The sequence below is a fragment of the Ixodes scapularis genome, unplaced genomic scaffold (assembly GCF_016920785.2).
Source record: "Ixodes scapularis isolate PalLabHiFi unplaced genomic scaffold, ASM1692078v2 PGA_scaffold10__122_contigs__length_95168666, whole genome shotgun sequence".
In the NCBI taxonomy this organism is placed as follows: Eukaryota; Metazoa; Arthropoda; class Arachnida; order Ixodida; family Ixodidae; genus Ixodes; species Ixodes scapularis.
In genome coordinates this window covers 76,349,849-76,371,553 of record NW_024609836.1, presented here as the reverse complement: position 1 = coordinate 76,371,553, position 21,705 = coordinate 76,349,849, and the positions used below count along the sequence as shown (strand labels likewise).

The 21,705-nt window shown below is 43.8% G+C and overlaps 1 protein-coding gene across 1 annotated transcript; it reads left to right on the top strand.

Annotated features, from left to right (window-relative positions):
* Positions 1-13,366: 13,366 nt before the first annotated feature.
* Positions 13,367-13,987, top strand: LOC8031347 (homeobox protein SIX6-like). Its single transcript, XM_002405173.3, has one exon. It carries the CDS (start codon positions 13,367-13,369, stop codon positions 13,985-13,987), a length of 621 nt encoding a protein of 206 aa, XP_002405217.1.
* Positions 13,988-21,705: the final 7,718 nt, after the last annotated feature.

Below are 21,705 nucleotides of genomic sequence, written 5' to 3'. Positions count from 1 at the left end.
CAATCGCCGACATGGTCTCTATGTACGTCGACGTGGAGCACAAGACCTGGGACGAAGTGCTGCCCTACGTCACGTTCGCCTACAACACAGCCGTGCAAGAGACCACAGGAGTGACGCCCTTCCAGCTGGTGTATGGCCGGGCGGTGACGACTATGCTAGACTCAATGTTGCCGCACGAGCCAGTCAATGACGGGAGCGATGACGCCCAGGTGGTTGCTCAACGGGCAGAAGAGGTCCGCCAGCTAGTCAGACTACGAATTCAAGACCAGCAACATGTCGACGCTCACCGGTATAATCTTCGTCGCCGCGACGTCCACTTCCAACCCGGAGACAGAGTTTGGGTGTGGACGCCGATTCGTCGTCGCGGTCTCAGCGAAAAACTCCTGAAGCGCTACTTTGGGCCCTACAAGATCATCCGACGCCTCGGCGATCTGAACTACGAAGTTCTACCCGACGGAACGCGCCCATCTGCAAGACGTCAGCCGCGACCCGAGGTGGTGCATGTCGTCCGACTGAAGCCGTATTACGAACGATAGGACTCTCCACTCTCGTCGACGAGTGAACTGTGGACTGTGAACTCCGGCTAGCAATTCTGCTGTCCTTTTGTTTTTTTGTTTTCCGTTTTTGTGCTGCATCGGGACGATGCACTTTTAAAGGGGGGGATAATGCCGCGCCCAGGGCTGAGAAAGCAACGCTCGGTCACAGACCTCCAGAAAGTTCTCGTTTATTCATGTACCGCTCGTAACTTCTCTCATTTATTCCTGCTTTTGTTTTCTAGAAAGTGCGTGTTCATTCTCGCCCGATCACGCGACGCTCGAGCCGCTTTCGCCGAATCTTCGAGATAGCGACGCACTCTAGATAAGAGGCCGCCCGCGACCTTGTCGAGTCAGTCTCGCCCCAGCGCTCGATTCTGCTGACACGCCGACTTCGACGCCCGCGACGCTCTGCTTTCTTCTGTTTCCTTCTTTATTTTTGGCACAAGTTCGCCACATTAAACGTTTATTTATTTCTGTTCATTTCTTGTTTATTCGTCAGCACCCGTGACAATATATATATAAAAAATTGATGGTGGTTGTGTATCTATTTTTTTTTTCTTAGAGTTCATTTGGTAAATGATATTGTGAACGCATGTAACTTTCCGCGCTGTTTAAAAAATAACAAACCGTTCTCTCTTAGATTTCTTATCACCGCAGAGTCGTCTTCCGCTTACCAAAGGGCTTTACCAATCTTGCTGCTCGGCTCAGCTGTGCCGCTGAAGCTATTGCGGTGATCATGCCTCTCCCGTGAATTACTTACGCCAAAAATTAAAAAAAAAAGGTTCTATCCCGCGCGCGCAAAAAAGAAAAAAAAAAAGAAAAGAAGTTACGGTGTCTAGTTGGGGAGGTGTCGGGAGGAGCAGCCGGTCAGCATGCAGTGGTGGCGCTGCAGTCGACACCGAGATGCGTCGTCCGCTCGCGTCCTCTGCGATTCGGCTGCTTTCCTGCTTCACGAGGAAGTGTCGCGTGCGGGACGTGCTCCTTAGAATACCTTTGAAAGTTAAACCACGTTGATTTCGGACCCGTACTTCACGTAACAAAAGAATAAACCTGCCGACGTTCTTTTGTCGTCGTCGTCGGGAACGGCGAAAAGGGAGGCTTTCCTCTCTTTCTTTCTCGCAGAAACGTACCTCGTTGGTGCATCCGAGAACAAAACAGTGTGTTTGCCGCTTCGCCATCTGGACGCATTGGCGCAAAATCTCCAGGAAGAGCACTACAGCCGAGCCCTCCCCTGACGACGCGAACGAGCCTTTCTTGGCGCGGCGTCTGCAGTTGGCATCTCAGAGTCGATGAGCGCGCCACCTATCGTCGTCATGATCGATCACTAGCGCGACGCCACACACGGAGCTGGCTGCGCGATTCTGACTCTCCCCCCCCCCCCTCCCCCCCTTCTAGCCACCGTAACGAAGTATAGACAGATCAGCACCCTGCAACGCGATTAACCACGTCGTCTTTCACAATATAATCTCTTTCGGCTTCACGACGTGCTCCACCATTCACTGAGGGCATAAAATAACCAAAAAAAACTTCCGTATTTTTTTGTTTTTTTTTTTGTCTTTTTTCCCCGGAGAAGTAAAGCTGCGCTGGATATACACCAACTCATCTCTGTTACGTCACGGCGCGGTGGTGGCGCGTCGGACGCACTTCCGGTCTGGGGCTGTGGGCGGAAGTGCCCATTTGAGACGTGTATTCCTGCGTTGTTTTGAAAGGAACCAGACAAAAACCTGCCTTGTCGTCAAAATGCTGCGACTGGGGCCATACCAAAAGTGTCGAGAAGGGTTTGAAGGTCATTTTTCACGTGCTCGGTTCGTCCGAGAATATGGATATGTGCCGTGAAAAGGCAAAATCAGACGCCGTCGGACCACGATTGCTTGGGCGGGAAGCATTTTGGGTTGAATTCACGAATACTTCTGGTCATCAAATTTATTTGTTTTGTTCCGAAATGAGCGCCGGAAAATCGTCAAGTTGTACGGACCACCTGCGGACTACGTTCAGTGCGTCTTCAAGCTCAAACGGCCGCCTGATCGTTCGAACTGTCGTCTGCTCTTTCAAACGTTTCTGCTTGTCGTCTGCTCTTTTAGAGGACACGTGCACCGGCCCGTAGACCAAACGTGGGCCCGGTACTTGCGATAAGAATTAAGTGCAGGCCTTAAAAGGCTTAAGTTTGAAGGTTGGTAAGCAGGCTCGACGTAAACAGTCGATACAAGGAGATGTTGATCATTGTTACCAGTGGCCATCACCGACTCAATATGCCTGATTCACTTGGTTAGATTCTGCCTGCAATTTTCAGTATCGACGTCGACCATCTCAGCTACGCTTCACGCTTTTGCAGTCCGAGCGACGTCGCTACTGAAAAGTGCGAGCGAAATCTCATCATGTGAATCAGGCTTTAGCGTACGTTCTGCGGCGTCCACGCGGAATGAATCGCCGCATGCCAGATTATTCACGCGAACTTTTGCGGTGTAACGAGCCTCGTTAATTTCGCTGACGCTGCTCAAGTAGTCAGACATCGTTAGGAGGACGTAGAATCAACAGTTTCAACGCGAAAACGAGCGCGGGGACTCACACCGGCGCCGACAACATCGCATTTCAATGGTTTGTTTATGGGCGACGGCGAGCTTTTTGCCCACACCCCCATCACGCATGTGCGGCGCCGGTGGCGTCCGCTAGGGGCGCTCCGGGCGCTCCGGTTTGTTTGTAAACATGAGTTGGTGTATACTTGTTATACATTGTATATAATCTTCATTTTGGAGGCGCACTGCCCTTCGGACGTTTCTGTATTAAATAAATGAGTGATATTCAGTTTCGTATGCTTGTGGGCGCACTGTTTCGAACGTTTTTAATAAATAAATGAGTAATAGTCGGTTTCGTATGCGTACTTACCGTTGTGATGAATTACCGAGAATGAATGCTCTTACAACGCAGCCGTTCACGTGACGAAATGAGTCGCAGTACAAGTTGAACGACGACGTCCAAATCTGCGTGCGCTTCACTGGCCGCAGAATAATCCAGGGTATCGCCGAAGCAAATGATAAGGCAGCCGAGACAGTCATGAATGTAACGTTTATTTTATTGGGGGACTAGCGTTTAATGCACTCCTCATTTTTTAATGATCTGTAATATATGTCTGTTTCACTGAAAGAAGTAATGACCCATATGTACCATGTCCCAGGGTACCTCATGAAAGAACCTGATGGCAGAATTCATTCATTCTCCGCAATGAAAATTGTACGTGTCAATTTCACTGTCGGCCCAGTTTGTCTAGCATACTTTGCCTGTCAGATGGCCCATAAATAGCATAGTTCGTTTTCCGATGCCAGTATTTATCTGACAAAAACAATATTATCAATAATTAAGTGTAGCATCTATCAGCCAACAATGATTTTTTTAAATATATATATATATATATATATATATATATATATATATATATATATATATATATATATATATATATATATATATATATATATATATATATATATATATATATATATATATATATATATATATATGTGTGTGTGTGTGTGTGTGTGTGTGTGTGTGTGTGTGTGTGTGTGTAATAAGTGCATAATATACTGTATATAAGATTGTCTCGAACCAATACAATTATGAAGTCCACTGATAATTGTTTATTCATGGGACACATCAAAAGTCATGTTAATATTTTTTTCCGAGGAATTTTAACATCACGCAGTCTCTGCAGCGAGAGTGCGGAGGGTCATTTTAAATTTTACAATATGGGTAGAAATTTTCGAACAGGGGCAGCCAACGCTGTAAACAAAAAAGGGCAATGAAAAAAGGAATAAGCGCCTGAAACTGTCTAAAATCTATTGACGATCTTTTTTTTTAGTTCATTTGTTTATTATTGTTTTTGTTTTTACTGAAACGGTCAACTGCTACCTAATAAAAAAGAAAGCCTTGTCAAACTATCGTCCGTTATTTCAAACGTATTTATTTTGTAGTTTAAAAATAATTACTATTTAGATCAATTTAAATGGGCTTTAAAGTTGAAGGGTGTCAGTTTCATAATTCCCTCAGCTTTAAAATTTAAATTAACCGTATCAAATAGTTATTATTAATGCTGCTGCTACCGCGTTCCCTTGCTCAAACCAAATCCACGGATGCTTTGCGTTTTATTTTGCGTAGATTGTGCAAACGCGGGCATCGACTGAAATGTAACACGTAAACTGAACGACACTATATATTAGCGCGAACTCGACATAGACGCTTTTTTGCATGTTACTTCGAAAGGACACCGATGGGCATGAAATTTTACCACCTAGGTTTATAACGCCCTTTCTATCCCAACAGCAGTGATGATGACAATCATTGATTATCAAAACACAAAACAAAACAAAAAAAAAGGGGGGGGGGAATGGGCGATTACTTGGTCGCGTTAACACTGTCGCGCATGCAGTGTGTACACCAGACGACCGAATTCCGGATTTCATGAAGTTGCTTGACGGAAGCGTCTGTACAGCGTCTCCTAAGCAACGGTCATATGACCAGCATATTTCTGCAAGCTTCGGAAGATCCCTGGAACACTGAAAAATAAAGGAAAGGGAAGCACAATCCATTATACGATGCTCAAAGTAAGTTTCAATGCTATGTAAGAAAATATTTTAAAAATTCCATGGTTTTCCCAAACTTTGACGAAGGTAAGTCTGAAAATATTGCAATGACGGGCAAGTATTTAATATAATTTTTTTTATAGGGCATTTCTTATACTTACGATTCAATGTAGGAAGTTTCGCCGGCCAAATGCTTTGTGAAATGATAAGGTTACAAAGTAAGTTTAATAACCGTTTTTCTTTGTCCTTTTCTACGCTCAGCAGTATTATGATTTGCGTAAGATCGGGTTTTACGTGCCAATTGATTTGCACGTAAAACCCGATCGTGACAACTCATTTCATTGTCTTACATTAAATGTAAGACAATTATGTCATTTAATTGCCTTACGTTAAACTGGAGTCGTCATAGATTATCTTAACCGATTAGAGGCCATGGCTGTTTATAAGTACAAAGGAACAATATTCGATGCTTAAGATTAGGCCCTCGAATGATTTATTAGAAAATATTCTATCACAGCGTATAATGCAACGTTGTGTTATTGTTTTTTGTTTTGTTTTTTAGAAACGTTTAGCAGGCTACAACAAGTGCTTTTTGGAATCCTCAAAATAAAATCAGTACATTATTTTCTAAAAGAAAAATAAAATGGTTTGTATATTGTTTGCGCATCATATTCTGCCTCGGTCTGCTTTGCGGAAAACAAAAATTTTAATTCGCCGAACAAAAAAACTGTTTTTTTACAAAAAATTAAAAAAAGAAACAATATTTATAGCAAATTGTATACTGCGACCTGCTTCTTTTCGTAGACAAAATTACAATAGCATCGGTTGACAATGAAGTTACATTATTTAGAGCTCTCAATCAAGTGTTTCTGTTGATGCAGAGCAAAAGTTCTAATGACAAAACTGTAGAGCGTCGTCAGAAACATTCAATTCAGTGGTTTTTATCAAGAAATCTCTAACACGGTTACTTTTGCAAGCTTAAAAAAAGTGCTAAAATTATGAAAAAAAAGAAAGAAAAACACAACAAACACAAATTTTTCAACAGCGCACAGTAAACAATACTCTATTCAGCATGCAGGCCTAGTTTATTCAAACCACGGCTGAGAGTGCTGCAATACAAGGTGCACATGCGCAAAGTCACACGTTTTTCTAAATAATTATCAAAGATTTTTCGAAGCCCATAAATAAAAGGTGCTAAGGTTTTTGATAAAAACCACTGGATTTAGATGTTTCTAAGAACGCTCTACAACTTTGTTACTGGAACTTTTGCTCTAAATTGAATATTTCAAAAGTTTAAGAAATAATCTTAATTAATAAGTTAATTGGGCAAAATACAAAAAAATAGCCTGACTTGCTCTAAACAATGAACAAACTTATTCGTTCGGTTTCGTCTTCTTAAAATGCACAAAATATATTTTTTTAAACCTTGGGTCAAGTTACGTGGAATACCCAGTATATATATACCGTAAAATACTAAGAGATAGCCCCCCTAACATGAAGAGCAAATCGGCTGAAAATATGGAGTGGGCTAACTTTCGGTGTACAACCAAGAAAAGTTTAAAAAAATTGCTATCTGTAGATCGTGCCCCTTCCAAGCTTGTTATGGTGGCGAGGGGCAACAAAGCAAAGATGACTATACTTCCCAGTCAGCAACGTTCGCTTATATCCCGCCATCGAACTAGCCGCATTTACGCCGAGGCCATCATTCATTCTAACACTACTATCACTAGGAGTGATATTTCGGTGTTCAAAAAAACATAGCCAATCAAGTAAAAAATAGGGTTGGACTATCGCTCGGGAGTGGGGCATCTCCCGGGATTTTATGGTACATATACAGGGTGTTTCACGCAAGGTGGACAAATTCGATATTGCGAAACTACGCATCGCAAAAAAAAAAAGGCTTGTGTCGTTCTGGTTCTGAGCCAGGGGCCTATTAGGAAAATTATGAAATCAGGAATAATTAGATTGTTAAATATGTTTGCGTAATTAGCTTTTTAATTTTGTGCTTAAGGGCATTGTTTCAATTAGGAAATTGCTCAGCATCATCGAAAAACACTAAATCAACAAACTGCAGAATGATAGAAGGCACGCGCAGCAATTTATGGCTTTCTGAAAAACCGCACAAATTCGACGGGTTTTTAAGTTTCGGTTTGCAATCGGAGCGCATCTCTGCCCCGACGGCACCGGACCCCGTGGAGAAATAGTACAACCTACCTCGGCCGCGGCGCCCTCGCTCAACGCAGCAGAGGCTGGTTGCGCTATTTCTCCACGGGGCGCGGTGCCGTCGGGGCCGAAATGCGCTCCGATTACAAACCGAAACTTTAAAACCCGTCGAATGCGTGCGGTTTTTCAGAAATCCGTAAAATGCTTCGCGCGCCTTCTATCTTTCTGAAATTTGTTGATTTAGTGTTTTTTGATAATGTTGAGAAATTTTCTAATTGAAACCACGCCCTTAAACACAATATTAAAAAAGTTAATTACGCAAAAATAATTAACAATCCAATTATCCCGGACTTTAATCATTTTCCTAAATAGGCCCCTGGCCGAGGACCTAAACGACACAAGCCTTTTTTCGTTGCGACGCGTAGTTGTCGCAATATCGAATTTGTCCACCTTTCGTGAAACACCGTGCATATAGGTTTTATCATCATATCAATAATCACTGTATATAAAAACAAGCAGAGAGAAAGTTTAGTATACAAAGCAAGCGCACTAAAGCTAACAGGGTACTTTTCTTTAATGCCACCTTCTCATAATATTTATATATATATATTTTCAAATATAAAGCAGGGTTGTGCGAATATTCCAAATTTTAAATAGTATAGTTGCAAATAATAGACTATTCGATATTCGCTTCGTGAAGACCTGCACTGTTCGCGTTTTTCGAAGTGTTGATTAATTGTGGTGGGTTAGCCCCGTTGAGTGCGCTTCTTTCCGAATACCGGTGTACAGCGGAGAAGCAATACCCGCAGAACCGAGCTCCGCGGGTGTTGCTTCTCTGCATTACATCAGTGCTCGGTAAGAAGCGCACTCAACGGGGTAACCAAACTGCGATAGACACTTGGAAAAGTATGAATACCGCAATCGCGTGCTTGGGAGAAAAGCACACATTCAAAGCGGGATAGTGCAAGCGTGCCAGCTGTATTTTAAAATAAATGGAAGCTTTGTGAATCTCTATATGTACATTGTAGTAAAAGTTTCGAAATCAAACTGATTGTTATGCAAGAGTGACTATGTCCGGCAAAGATGCCCTTACAACCTGCGTTGATCATGCGCTATTCTTTCTTTTTTAACTCGAGATTAAAGAAATAATATTTCATAGAGCAATATTTGTAAATAAATTCATTGGGTATAATTGGCCATCTCTATATATAGGATTCGTTATGTATACCAAATACGTCCAGTTTACTTGCCATCCCAAGACATCAAATCTTATGAAGTCACAGTTCAAAAATATAGATTGATTAAACTTAGCTTATAAATGAACAAGTGGAACAACCTTCCACAAGTTTAGCTGGGTTTTCGTCTAAGCATTATGCAAGGGTAGTGAAAGGCGTGGAAAAACTATTCGACATTCGAATCGAAAATATTCGGCGAAACCACTATTCGCTTCAAATTCGCTTCCAACTCAAAATCCACTATTCGCACAAGACTAAATAAAGCTGGCGAAAAGGTAGTTTGCTCTGAGATTACCCTTAAAGTTTAGATATGGGACATGACTAAAACTCTTAACCCTTGTAGTGACCCAAAAATAATTGTTTCTCTTTCATTTGGCAAACACTCAACTTTCGGTTGTAATAATAATAGTAATTATTATCATATTAATAATAAGAATTTAACAAATATCGCTGGCAACCTTGTGGTGCCTTTTTAAGCAGGATGGATGGGATGTTTTGGTTAGAGTTTATCATCCCTATTCAGATATCTTTTTCACATGTCGGCCGACTATGTTTGGAGCCTTTTAGGATCTTAAACAGAAGAACCTTTTCTCGAACGGACTAAAATGCTCTCAGAAAAATGCGATAATGTTAGTTCTTTGGCGAGCACATTAGAAAGGCCAGATGTTTGAAAATACTCAATAGCCGGTCTTTATCAAGCGTAGACATTACAGCCTGTTAATCAAAAAGAACTTCGATTCTATCTTTCTGTGCAGCTATCTTTCGGATAACAGACAGATATAATGTACTGTTCAGCTTTCTGGCTGGTGTATAATTTCTGGTGTCCACCCTACACCCGTAAAATGTATTACCTCTTTCTTTCTCTCTCTCTCTCTCTATATATATATATATATATAAACAATATGACGTGTTCCCTGGAATGTTAAACGTTTTAGCAACAGGTGATATATATATATATATATATATATATATATTCCTGGGAACACGTCAAATTGTTTTGTGTGAACAGCAAATAAACAGCCATTATACTTACAAAGCCTACCCAGCTGTGAAATATATTTTGCCAGTGAATTATCGGCCATAAATTAATAACTTCGCCGAACCTCAGTTGCAAGGCGTTTTCAGGGGAGAATATGATTCATTCAATAATCAACGGATATTATTCAGCGATGCTTTGCGTACAAAGAATCATCGACGAACTTGCAGAATGTATACAACGTTTCGAGCCGTATACACTGCTTAGAAGTCCGTTCGTTTCGGTGTAGATGACATCCGCAGCGACAAAATATGTACTTCTGGAACTGAAATTAGGCTATACACTCATCTGTAAAATATAGTGCTGGTGATAAAAAAAAATAGAAATTTCGATTGGTGAATCTTGAAGTGAGGCATCAATATTTGTTTGCCAAGTGTTTGTCTTACATACGCAAAGCCTTAGATGGCCTACACATATCGCTTGGTGAAAAGTAATTCAAAATAACTATATTTTCTTGTGCTTTTATATACATATATATATATATATATATATATATATATATATATATATAAAAAGACAAGTATACACTTGTTTTAAGTATATCTTAGCTTGCTTGTAATACCTCATGTATTCTTCCTTATACTTTATATTTTAGATGTGCTCTCCTCGTGTCATACTACTAAAAGTGTGTTTCATATGCTATTAGTAACCCAAAATATTTCGTAATATACTCTGCGAGGTATTTCATAAAGTGAAAAAAATAGATTATTAGTACTACAATGGTGAGTTGAAGTAGTTAGTTCATTTCATTACGCGCTAAAAACACCAAAAGACAGGAACACAGTAAGGATTGACGCCAGCAAAAACGCCTTGTGTTGTCATGCGAATGTTTACTCTGCGTGTCCCTGTGTTTTGGCGCTGTCTGTGTTTATATGATATGCTTTTAATTTGTACATTTTTACCAAAGGATAACGAATTGTTAGAGGAAAATGTTCTGGAGTCAAACTTTACCTTTCAGGATTGGCACTGACAGCTCTATAAAGATGTCAGTAAAGTCAGTGGATGGCCAGTAAAATCGCAGCTTCAGCCCATCAGAACAAAACGAACTAATGTCCGAACAGAAAAATGACGATATGGTTAGTCAATAATTTTGTTGTTTTTAAGGCATGGGCTATTAAAGCGTCAAAGGGATCCTGCACCGATATTTTGGGGTGACAATTGTTGGTCCTAATGCCATTTATGGCACACCAGTTACTTGTAAGTTACATTATCTCGAGCGAGATCGTGTCAAGCATTTTTTAAATCAGTATATTGTACGCAACCCTTGGTGCGCGTGTTTGGAAGCTCGCTTCGTAGCGACACGCTACTTGCCCGGAGGCAGACCAGGTTGCGCAAGCGCTCTGCGCGGTCTAGGATATAGGTGGCGCAAGATGCCGTCCATTACAAAGGGCATAGCCGCCAGTCACTCATCCATCCGGTACTTGCCAACCTCGGCTTGCTTTGTGCTCGTTTAGCGTTCTCGTATAACTGCGTCTCGTATACCTCGAGCTCAGAGCTAAGTTCTGCTATGACGACGTGCAGCAACAGTTGCAGATAGGCAGCGAAGTGTCGTCTGATTAGGCTTAACAGAACGAATAGTTGGACTAGCTGGTACGTATATATAATATAAACAACGCAACTGACAAGGACGGAGAAAGACCCGTCGTCGTCGTCGAATGAAAACGACGAACAAGCAAGACGTCAGTTCCACCCGGCTACTCCCAGAAGGCCTCGCTAGCACCGTCTGCTTCCAGCCGACAGTTCGCTCGATCGGTGCGAGCAGATAACTTTGTTCAAAGAAATATAATTATCTGATTATCGTCCACCTGTATGAATGACATATTTGGACTATACCTTCGAAGAAATTAGGAAAAAGAAGGGCGAGATGACCCAAATGAATACCTTACTCCGCCATACCACTAAAGTAACGTGTTTCACTTATGACGCGGACGTTTTAGACTAACGACGTCAGTAGTAACGCGTTATTAGACTAATGAAGTCAACTGGAACCCGTTCCACAAATGTCCTATATATCGGGCCACACTATAGTGACATCAGCTAAACATGTTACTTTCGCTCTCACCTGCATGACCTGCTCATTACAACTGACTTGTCTTGAGTCGCGGCGGTTAACATAAAATGAACGTCCAGCTTGCTCAAAAGAAGAGTTTAAAGATTCACTTCATTTTGTTGCGCTGCCTCGAAGATAATCGTTCGGCCATTACTCTCTTCCCAGGTTGGCAGGAAGGTATGGCTGAAAACACGCTAGCGCAATTTGACGAAGTCACTGCCCCCTACACGCGGTTGCTGTAATAAAATCGCAAAATGTGTGCAATCTAAGGAGTCATAAAACCGCCATATATTCTACAGTCTATAAATGCAATCTTAACCAGTCATTCCTCGGAACTAAAAATACAATTGGAAGTGAAACAATAAAGCACAAATACGTAAAAATATTGAGTTCCACGTGTGCTTGAAATCAGTCTGTTTAAACTGCAGTGATTTCCTTTCACATCCCCTTGGGGGGGGGGGGGGGGGGGGGGGGGGGGGCGGAGAAAGGGTGTAAACCCCCGTCTTGTTTTTCTGAAGTTATACACCCTTAATTCGGTACAATTCCTCTATTCTCAATGCCCCGCCCTCCCTCCCCCCTTCTCCAACCCCACCTCCCCCGTAAGAATTTAGACCCCCCCCCCCCCCCCCCCCCCCCCCATCTCAATTCCTGGGAAAACCCCTGGTAAATAGGGAGACTATAAGCTGCAGATTAGTACCGCATGCCTCTTTTCCGGGAGGACTATACAGTACTGCGCTACATTTTGATCGGTTTACTGATGTTATCTAAGCAGAGTCACTGACAATGTAAGGACTCAATGAATGCATGCACAAATATCAGAAAATTTCACCTGATAATGGCCAATGTCGTCCCAAGCAGCCGTCAACCCCGGGACACTCTCCAAACCGAATGAAACGCCGCCGACGCCAAGAACGCGCAAGTGTTGAGGACACAGTCCACGCACACTACACCAGTCGCCGTCCGCGATAGCACGGGCCGTCCACACCGGCCGAACGACGACTTGCATCTGCCTCGCTGCTCCGAGCGAGCCTCCAAACGAGTATATTTTCCGCGGCCCTGCTCAACCACGCGCATGCGCATACTCGACCGCCCCGCAACGCAGGAGGGGGGAGGCCTTCTTCAGCGTGCGCGCCCGTCCTCGGGGAGGGGGATCAGTGCCCGTGGAAAGAAGGCGAGCCCCTTTCAGTGATATCCCATTGGCGGGCCGTATCCACGGCGACGCTCGCAGGCTCGCCAAAGGGCGGCGCTACCGATCCCCGATGAGCCGACTACGAGGATGAAGCCCAGCCCTATCGGTGACGGAGCCGGCTCCGCACAAACCGCCGCGCACAACCCCACTAGGTCGCGCGCGCGCGAGCGCTACGTTCGCATCGTGGCCCATCCGCCACGAGCTGATTGGCCCCCCCCACCCCACGCATCCGCCCGGACGCCGGCGTAGCGGCCAAGATACGTCTCAACGATCGGTGGTGTAGCCAACGGCCACGCACCGCGAGATCGTCTGCTACGGGGGCAGCCGTCTGCTAAGGTGCGGTGGCAGACGACGACGTGGCGCCTGCTGCGCCCTTCGTCCAACGGTCAGTGCGAGTGGCCGACGACGGCGTAGCGTCCGCTACGCGAAACGCCTAACGGTCATCCGTGGAGTGGCAGACGGTCGTTCGGAGCAGACGACGCCGACACTGAAGCACCATCGCGCCAAGACGTCGGCGTCCCCGGGGGACACGTCTTCTGTCGGGCGTCGCGGCGTCCTCCAGGAAGGGTCTGCGACGTGCGGCATGGCTCTTGGCGCCGGACCCGCGGCCGTGTTCCCAGCCGCCCCGATGCTCATGCTGCCCACGCTCAACTTCTCGGTGAGCCAGGTGGCTGCCGTGTGCGAGACGCTCGAAGAAAGCGGCGACGTCGAGCGGCTGGGCCGGTTCCTGTGGTCGCTGCCCGTGGCCCACCCCAACTGCGCCGAGCTGAACAAGAGCGAGGCCGTGCTGAGGGCGCGGGCGCTGGTCGCCTTCCACGCGGGCAACTTTCGGGAACTCTACCGGATCCTCGAGGGCCACCGGTTCGCCAGGGGTTCGCACGCCAAGCTGCAGGCCATGTGGCTCGAGGCCCACTACCAGGAGGCCGAGAAGCTGCGCGGCAGGCCCCTGGGACCCGTGGACAAATACCGCGTGAGGAAGAAGTTCCCGTTGCCACGCACCATATGGGACGGCGAGCAGAAGACCCACTGCTTCAAGGAGAGGACCCGCTCGCTGCTCAGGGAGTGGTACCTCCAGGACCCGTACCCGAACCCGACCAAGAAGCGGGAACTGGCCCAGGCCACGGGTCTGACGCCCACCCAGGTCGGCAACTGGTTCAAGAACAGGCGGCAGAGGGACAGGGCAGCGGCGGCAAAGAACAGGTGAGTCGGGCCTCCCATCTTCTGCGGCTTGGCTTCCAATCGTGCTGCTTGCTGGTATACTGCCATTATCGCTGCTGTCCTGTGCACATGCTATCGGACCTTTCAACTCGACCTCTCAAGAATAATCGTCACAATGTCAGTACCTTCATCCTACCAATACCTAGAATACCGATTTCTTTTTTTTAGCTCAAAGGCACGGGTCACATGCATGAATACATGAGGGTGCAAAGCAATAAATTTGGAGAAGTCGTGATAATATACACCATCTACAATGACATACATTTATCTAAACAAAAGTATCACTAGTAATAGATGTGATATAGTTTAGTGTATACATAAATGTGCACACAATATGGAATTCGAGTAAAATACAAGCGCACTTCATCTTTACTTCGCTATATCTATTTCTTCGGGATAACGCTTCATAAAGGTGGTCACCTCTACCTCCGTACCTTTACATCGCATGGATTTCTTCAACATGAAAGTGGCTCTTGTTGACATAAAACGTTCACGTGAGAAGCTGCCAGTGCAGTCACCATACCCATCCTTATTCATATGACATAGATGGACATTATACATTAAAATCCGGTATTTTATTTTTAATTCCAGTGTTTTAAATGTGAGAAACATGGACACAACAATGTTCAAAAAGTAGAGCGTTCCAAAATCCTCCCGATGCTCTTATTTCCGTACATCAATGCTCGAACTTTACTCCTCTTTTGTTGGTCATATGAAACGACAAAAAGGATGATAAGCCTCAAAGTGTACACTAACGGCGATCGATCATAAAGTGGTCATATTGTGATCTTTTCGCCCTTTTGTCGACGTTCCTGATCAATACTTTATGGAATATTTCACTCTTAAACAAGAGTCAGATTCTACAACTATATGGAACTTCTTCCTTACTGAATTTTGCAGTTCTGAAGAAACAAAAATACCGTAGATGCTTTCTATGTCGCCTATTCGCACAGGAGGTAATATACTTTTTTAAAAGTAATTATTTATGTTAGTATTTGATACAATAATCATCAAGTTGACAATACTGAACATTTAACACAAAATGAGTTCGTACAAATATTTGGAGGAATGAGGAAAACTGAACAACCTGAAACTGAGCCTGTTGTCTTGATATATAATATTTTTTTCGTATACGGATACGACTAGAAATTACGATGAGAAATATGTATGAAAAAAACGAACACCACAATGCGGTGGTACTATAACAGACTGTGTGCCGTAAATACTGTATTTACGAAAGACTAAAAACAAACGATGAGGGACCTGATTGTTTGCACCATTTGTCACTGTTCGATAAGCTTATGAAGTCTGGGAGATGACAGAACAGAATACATGATTGTTCTGTTTGATCTGATGAAAAGAGGAGGGCATTATTAAGTATGGCTGGAGTCCTGCAATTGGTAGTTCGTTAGAGTTTGGCATTTGAACACAAATCTGTGAACATATAATGATTATGAGTTTTTTTTTTTCATAAGAAACATTTTAAACAGTTTTCTTGTTATTTGGAAGATTGTGAATGAGGTTGTAGAAGATTTTAAGGCCTTAAAATTACATGGCTTCTTTCAGGTTTGGCGATGCGAGACGCAAATACCCAGCAGCTCAAATATTATATTTTACTGGTTCATTAGCTTAGCATCAATCAAATATGAAAACCTTCGCGCAGTGCTAATGCACATGTTTACAGCGAATTTGCGTATTTAGGCCTTTTTCCTCGTTTTTCGCAATTGTAGTATTAGTTTTCGTAATCATATTAGGTTGGTCAACATTTTGAGGCTCATCGATAGTTTTTCGAAATGCGCTAATCGAGTAAAGGAATTTGTTGTTTGAAAACCGGCAGGCGTATATGCAAATACACGGTTTCATTAAAGAGAAGCTGAAACGCTTCTTAGAAAAAAAGTATATTGGGTTGATTCTGGCGTAGTTTTATCCCGTGGATCTCAAAATCATGTTCGTTTTCTCCAAAGGTCTAACTAAACGCGAGAAAACCCGACAAACCTTCGATCAGTCGTTACGTCGCCAAGCGTGTTTCGCTCGTGTGGGCAGCGCGTGTAATTGCAAGCTTGCCAGGTGTATCCATCCGCACTGACACCAATCGTGAGGCCTTTTTCTGACTTGTTTGAAAATAGCAGCAGCGCGCGTGCATATATAGCTTTTAGAGGCGCTAAAGTTGCGCGACAGCGGAAATTCTGAAAACTCCTTTTATGACGTGACTCTTCGGGAAGGCAGGGGTTTCAGCGGTGTGTACGTTTAAAAGTGATTTCCCGCGGCCTTCGCGCTGATCTTTTTAACCGGTTAATCGGTAATATTTTAGCGAACCAAAACAAAGTAAAAAGTAAACACTTTCACCACGCAGAAGTGGACGAGAACACCTGTATGAAGGGCAAACTTTGTCAAAATGTAACCTAAAGTATACTGTATAAAGGCAAGATTTGTAACTGCTGAGAAGTGGAGAAGGTTACAGGTGTCGCGCGGTAACTTCAACGCCGCTCAAGTGTCCGTTTAGCGCTGCAAAGACTTGTGTCAACGATCAAACGAGGTTGCTCTGGCCGGATAATATCGACGAACCTTTTTACCTCAAGCAGCTGAAGTAATAATTTGTGAGTGTGAGTGCCTTTGAACTGTTCTTAACTGCACATCAAGGTTGATTCACAATACAAATTTCATAATCTGCCCTTTACCTCATACTCAGCAGATGCAAAACCAGAAAACAGATATTAATTCTTACTTGTTTTTGTAAATATTATGGATGAAAATTAACGAGACCGATGAATCGATTAATTAATCGATTAAAGAGTGACGATTAATAGAGTTAGGACTTTTAATCGACGCCCAGCCCTATCGGGTAGCCGTGGAGCACATGAGAGTCCCGTATATTTCCTCTTATTTTTTTCGTGCATCATTTTCTTTTAGCTTGGAAATTTATTTTTGTTATACGAAACGATTATTTTTAATGGTTAGTATGCGAGAATTTGATCTCCGAAATATTTGAAAAACCTTGGCTCTAAGTGAAATGCAGTTCCAGGGTCACCGTATAGATGGCGCCAGCGTGCTAGAGTCTGTTTTCTCTCGTCGCAAGCGCGTAATCAAAACGGCCTTTAATGATGATCCAGTATAATGTCTCGTCTCCAGCGCGAGTGTTCTGCCTTTTATAACGCCTGGGCGCACGCCCGTGGCGTGGGCCGAAATGTCGCGAGTGTCTGAACGCATTCGGACGAACGGAAACACATTCGAGCGTGAGAGGAGAACCTCGATCCTACATATACTCTGGGCAGCCTTCGCTGCGCCAGTGTGCACGGTGAGTCGAGATGAAGACGCATTAACGCCGTGTCCCTGCAGGATCAGGATTACACGCCGGGACGGCATCCATTGTCACGTACAATAGGTACTCGGGCCGCGGAGCAGCCAACTCCCCCCTCCGGGAATTACGTGCCCAATCTGACGTTCATTACAACCCCTGCAGCTATGTGGCCCGAGGTCCCAACGCGCCGCCATATAGCCATTCTCCAACGGATTTCGGTACCCTCTCCACCCTTAACCATTCCCGCCCCTTGTTGCGACGGGGTGAGGGAGAGGGAAACACGGGGAAAGGGAAAGATGAAAGACCCTGCAAATCCCTGCGTGGCGTGATCAACTGCGAGCTGTCGTCGCTCGCTTGTGGACACTCCATATAATACGAGAGGGGAATACAACATACATAAAGCTATTGTGGTATATAGTTCTAACTATATATATATAGTAGATTTATAAAGGCACACCATTATGAGAAGGGGACAGCTGACGAATTACAATGGGAACGAGGGTGCCTTTTTCGTGGTTCTGTGACTCCACTGTATATGTGCTCCCTTGAAGTGGGTTTTTGAGGGAGTTTATGTAAGGATAGGTTGTTTGGGGGAGAAGGCGGCTTTTGGAAAAAAATGTTTTGGTATGGAGAAGCGTGATAGCATTGGGTTGGTGGTTGCGTTGGAGAGGGGATGGCTGCTATACGAGTTTAATGGAATTTTAAGGAGTTTATGGAGGAGACCGAACAAGAGGGACACGTTTTGCGGCTGACTGAATAGAAGCGGCGCATTTGTCGGGCGTGATACATTCGATGTAGGCAAGGGGATATGGACAGGACAGCTGGCATCCTTATACGTAGAATGAAGAGTGAAGTTGACTTCGTGCGGGTTTGTGTATTTTTTTTTTATCGTACTCACTGCATCCGGGAAGTTGTTGACAGGGGGAAACATTGTGATTTTTAAATAAAATTAATTAAATCGAATTCTTTTTTATTTAAATCAAATTGGTTTTATTTAAATCACTGTAGCCAGAAAATACCTGTCGTCTTCTTCTTTCCTTCAGTTTCACGGCGCTTATAGGCCGTAGCGCTTGGAAGCATGACGTCACCAACGTTAGAAGGAGGAGGCGATCCTGGAAGTTGGGCTTCTCCTTAGGTGCCATTTGGGTTTTTCTACTTTCCTGCTCTTCTTCCTTTCCGGGCTGTCGGCCTATTCGAACGCCGCGGCAGTCGTAGTGCCGTATTCAAAATGTTGCTGAGAGTAATTTTAAGTGTACCCGTTTCTACAAGTTTGCATTTCTATAATAAAAAACACGCTATATCCTTAATTTATTTCTGAGGTTAGGGTTTCAATTTTGTATATTTTGTACGACGAAAGGAACGAAACGATCGCCGTGACCCAGAGGCCGACTGCCGGTGGCCGCCGCCATATATGCCTCCTGCATTGAAGCCAACGTGACTTGAACACTCATGTCGGGAAACTTACCCTTGAAACCTGGGCCGCTGGCGTCCACCGAGACCAAACTAGATACGATAGTAGCGCCACCCTTTAGCGAAGAGTCAAAACATGAAAGTTGCTTTATATATAGCTGTATTGCAAGATGGTGCAGCGAGATGGCTCCACCTGCCCTTGCGCGACTCGACCTGCATGAACGAATACGTGCAGCCGTGTAGTTCGCGGAGTGGCCGCTGCGGGAGAAATGGCGGCGTTGCGATCGCCATTAGTTCGGTTCTCGAGTATACGGATCGGAGCCACTTTTTCAAAGCAGGCTCCTACGGCAGTTTCCCAACTGTGTATTCTAGTAACGTTGGGTGAAGCTTTGAACAAACTGTGGCGCCCTCATTTTGGGTAATACAAGCTCACCTGACTGGGGTTTGTACTACTTAGAGGGCACTTTCGCTGAGCATTTATCTTCTATGTAGTGCTGAAGAACGCAAAAACACCTTTTGACGTCCAAAATCGGCTAGATTCCACGCCGCAAGACAATCGAAACCGCCAAATTCATGCCACCACCGCGTCTCTAATTCTTGTGGGTGCTGACGTCGAGACATCTGGCGTCCCAACGCATGTTCCCCCCCCCCCCCCCCCCCCCCCCCCTTTATTTGTTTGGAACGCGTGAAGCGGCGTCTTTTGGCACCCGGTCTTAGGTCTTACCTTTGACCTAAGCTTCGACGACATTCGAATTTTTGTTCTTTCTTTGTATTTTCCTTGTGATCGCGTAGGTCAATCTTTTCCCCTTGTCATCTCGATCTCCTTGTTTTCCGAGACAGCGGTGACGAACGCTCCACACAAGAGCAGGCACGCTTTTACGCCGGTGACAGTTTAAGACGCTAAAGTTTGTTCTAGTCAAGACAAGTTCTAACGAGTCCCAATAAACGGCTCTGACGAGTCCCTTTTCGCAGCGCCCCCTGGGCAACGCAGAAGGCCTACACTGGGCTCGAAAGTTGAAACCGCATGGTGTCGTGTCGACTTGTCGATTCGAGATATTCCGTCGTTCTTTTCTGAGTGTTTTTTAGTGTGTTTGTGAGTTTCGAATGTCGACGAAGAACATCCAGACGCCGTAGAAGAGAATATGCATAAAAGTCACCAGCGAGCTCAAGCCCGACGACGACGCGTTCGGCTACGTTACGCGCTGTAGGCTTCCAACTCCGCCTTTACCAAGGCCTCCATCCCGGAGCCATTGGACTTAAAAGTATGATATGTTGTTGTTCGATAAGTGATACACATCTAGAGCGTTTATACGTTTCTGAGCAGTAAAGCCGCGATGAACTTGATTTACCGAATTAACTCGGATTAACTAAAAATAAACATGGGAGATTGAGGCACGTATAAACTTTTTCAAAAATAATATTTCCCTACTTTTATTCTCCGTCATTTTTCTTCCCACCAATAAAGTAGCTTCATGCTGTTTTATCTTTAGAAAAAAAAAATCTCACCAACACGTTATTTCTTTTGTAGGGAATACTTGCCGTGAGCGTTTGGTTCTCTATGCATTTGCTACTATGAACTGTTTTGCCATGTTGCATCATTCGGTGTCATTCCATTTTATAAAAATTATCGTTCGTACAACATAAGTCTTTCCGAACAATATTTATGATTACTAAAGAAGTTTCCGAAAGCAAACCCTTTTTTTCCCGAGGCATCGTTGTACGCGTACACTTCCACTGTGCCATGATGTTTCTGTGTCCTCATAATTTACCTGTGTACACCTTTCTAGCTTAACTGCTGCGTGTAACTATAATTCTAACGAATAAAGCGTGTCTGCGTCAATAAAAATTCGTAGTTATGCGAATGTAAATCCACTCGCAATGCTTACATGCCGGAGCTGTTCCGCGGCGTCCTATATCACCTCCCGTGTAACAATGTTTGTTTATTAGACCATCTGTTATTTATAAAATACTTTATAGATAATAAAACATGTTTCTATTAATACAAACTTGTTTTTACGACGATTTATTCAGGCACCATGCCTTCATAGCAGCGCCATCCCGAGGCACCCGGCCCGACCCGATCGCCTCATTGCGATGACGTCACTTGAGGAACGCTCCGGCCTTGACCCTAGGTGGTGTTGATATAGGACGTGACGTCACTAGCGAATTATTAAAAAAAAATTATTGTTTTAATTTTTTTAAAGATAATTTTTTTTGTGTGTGTGTGTGTTCAGTTTGATATAAATTAACATTTCAAACTTGACAATTTTGGGGTTTTTATTAGTGCAGAAGAAATGCACATAGAAGGCGTCAAATGAGAGACAATCGGTAAATAAAACAATATTTTCGGGGAATATTTTTGCGGGTAAGGTTTGACTTATATCATTGTAGTAAAACTGGTCTGATTTAAATCACGATTAAAATCATGAGTCAAATCATCATGATTTTTATTCTCCGTCCCGGTTAAGGGACTGTGCCCAGTTTATAAGTTAACAAGATATAGCAGTCGGTGTAATAAGGGCGACCGATGTATTTGTTTTTACGTTATGTTTAGCGGAATCATCAAGGTACTGCTTTTTATAGGCATCACGGATCGTAGGATCGCATTTCGATGTTTTATGAGTGAGAGTTATGCAGCCGGTTCTAGTGCGATTTTGAAAAGTGTTTTAGGTCCACATCTGTTTTTGTTATAGAATTTGTACAGGCTCACGAAGAGAGTCATCCTGAACAAATGTGTGAATTGAAATCATAACTTATAGGTTATTAAGTGGCCAACATGTTTCAAACGATCGTTTTCTTTGTTCTGAAGATTGCATTGTACAGTTATTTAATGTACACGTAATATACATATGACTAGAAGACTAGTATGTTTTAATCATATGAGAACGTATAAATGCAAATCGATTGAAGAATAACAACAACAAAGGACGCGAGGTTATAAGAATAGTGCACTCTCACATATTTTAAGTGGAGTAATCATTCCCGCAGCTTCTCAC

Bases quoted from the DNA above. Each gene is read 5' to 3' on its own strand.
- LOC8031347 (XM_002405173.3), top strand. From the start codon at position 13,367: ATGGCTCTTGGCGCCGGACCCGCGGCCGTGTTCCCAGCCGCCCCGATG.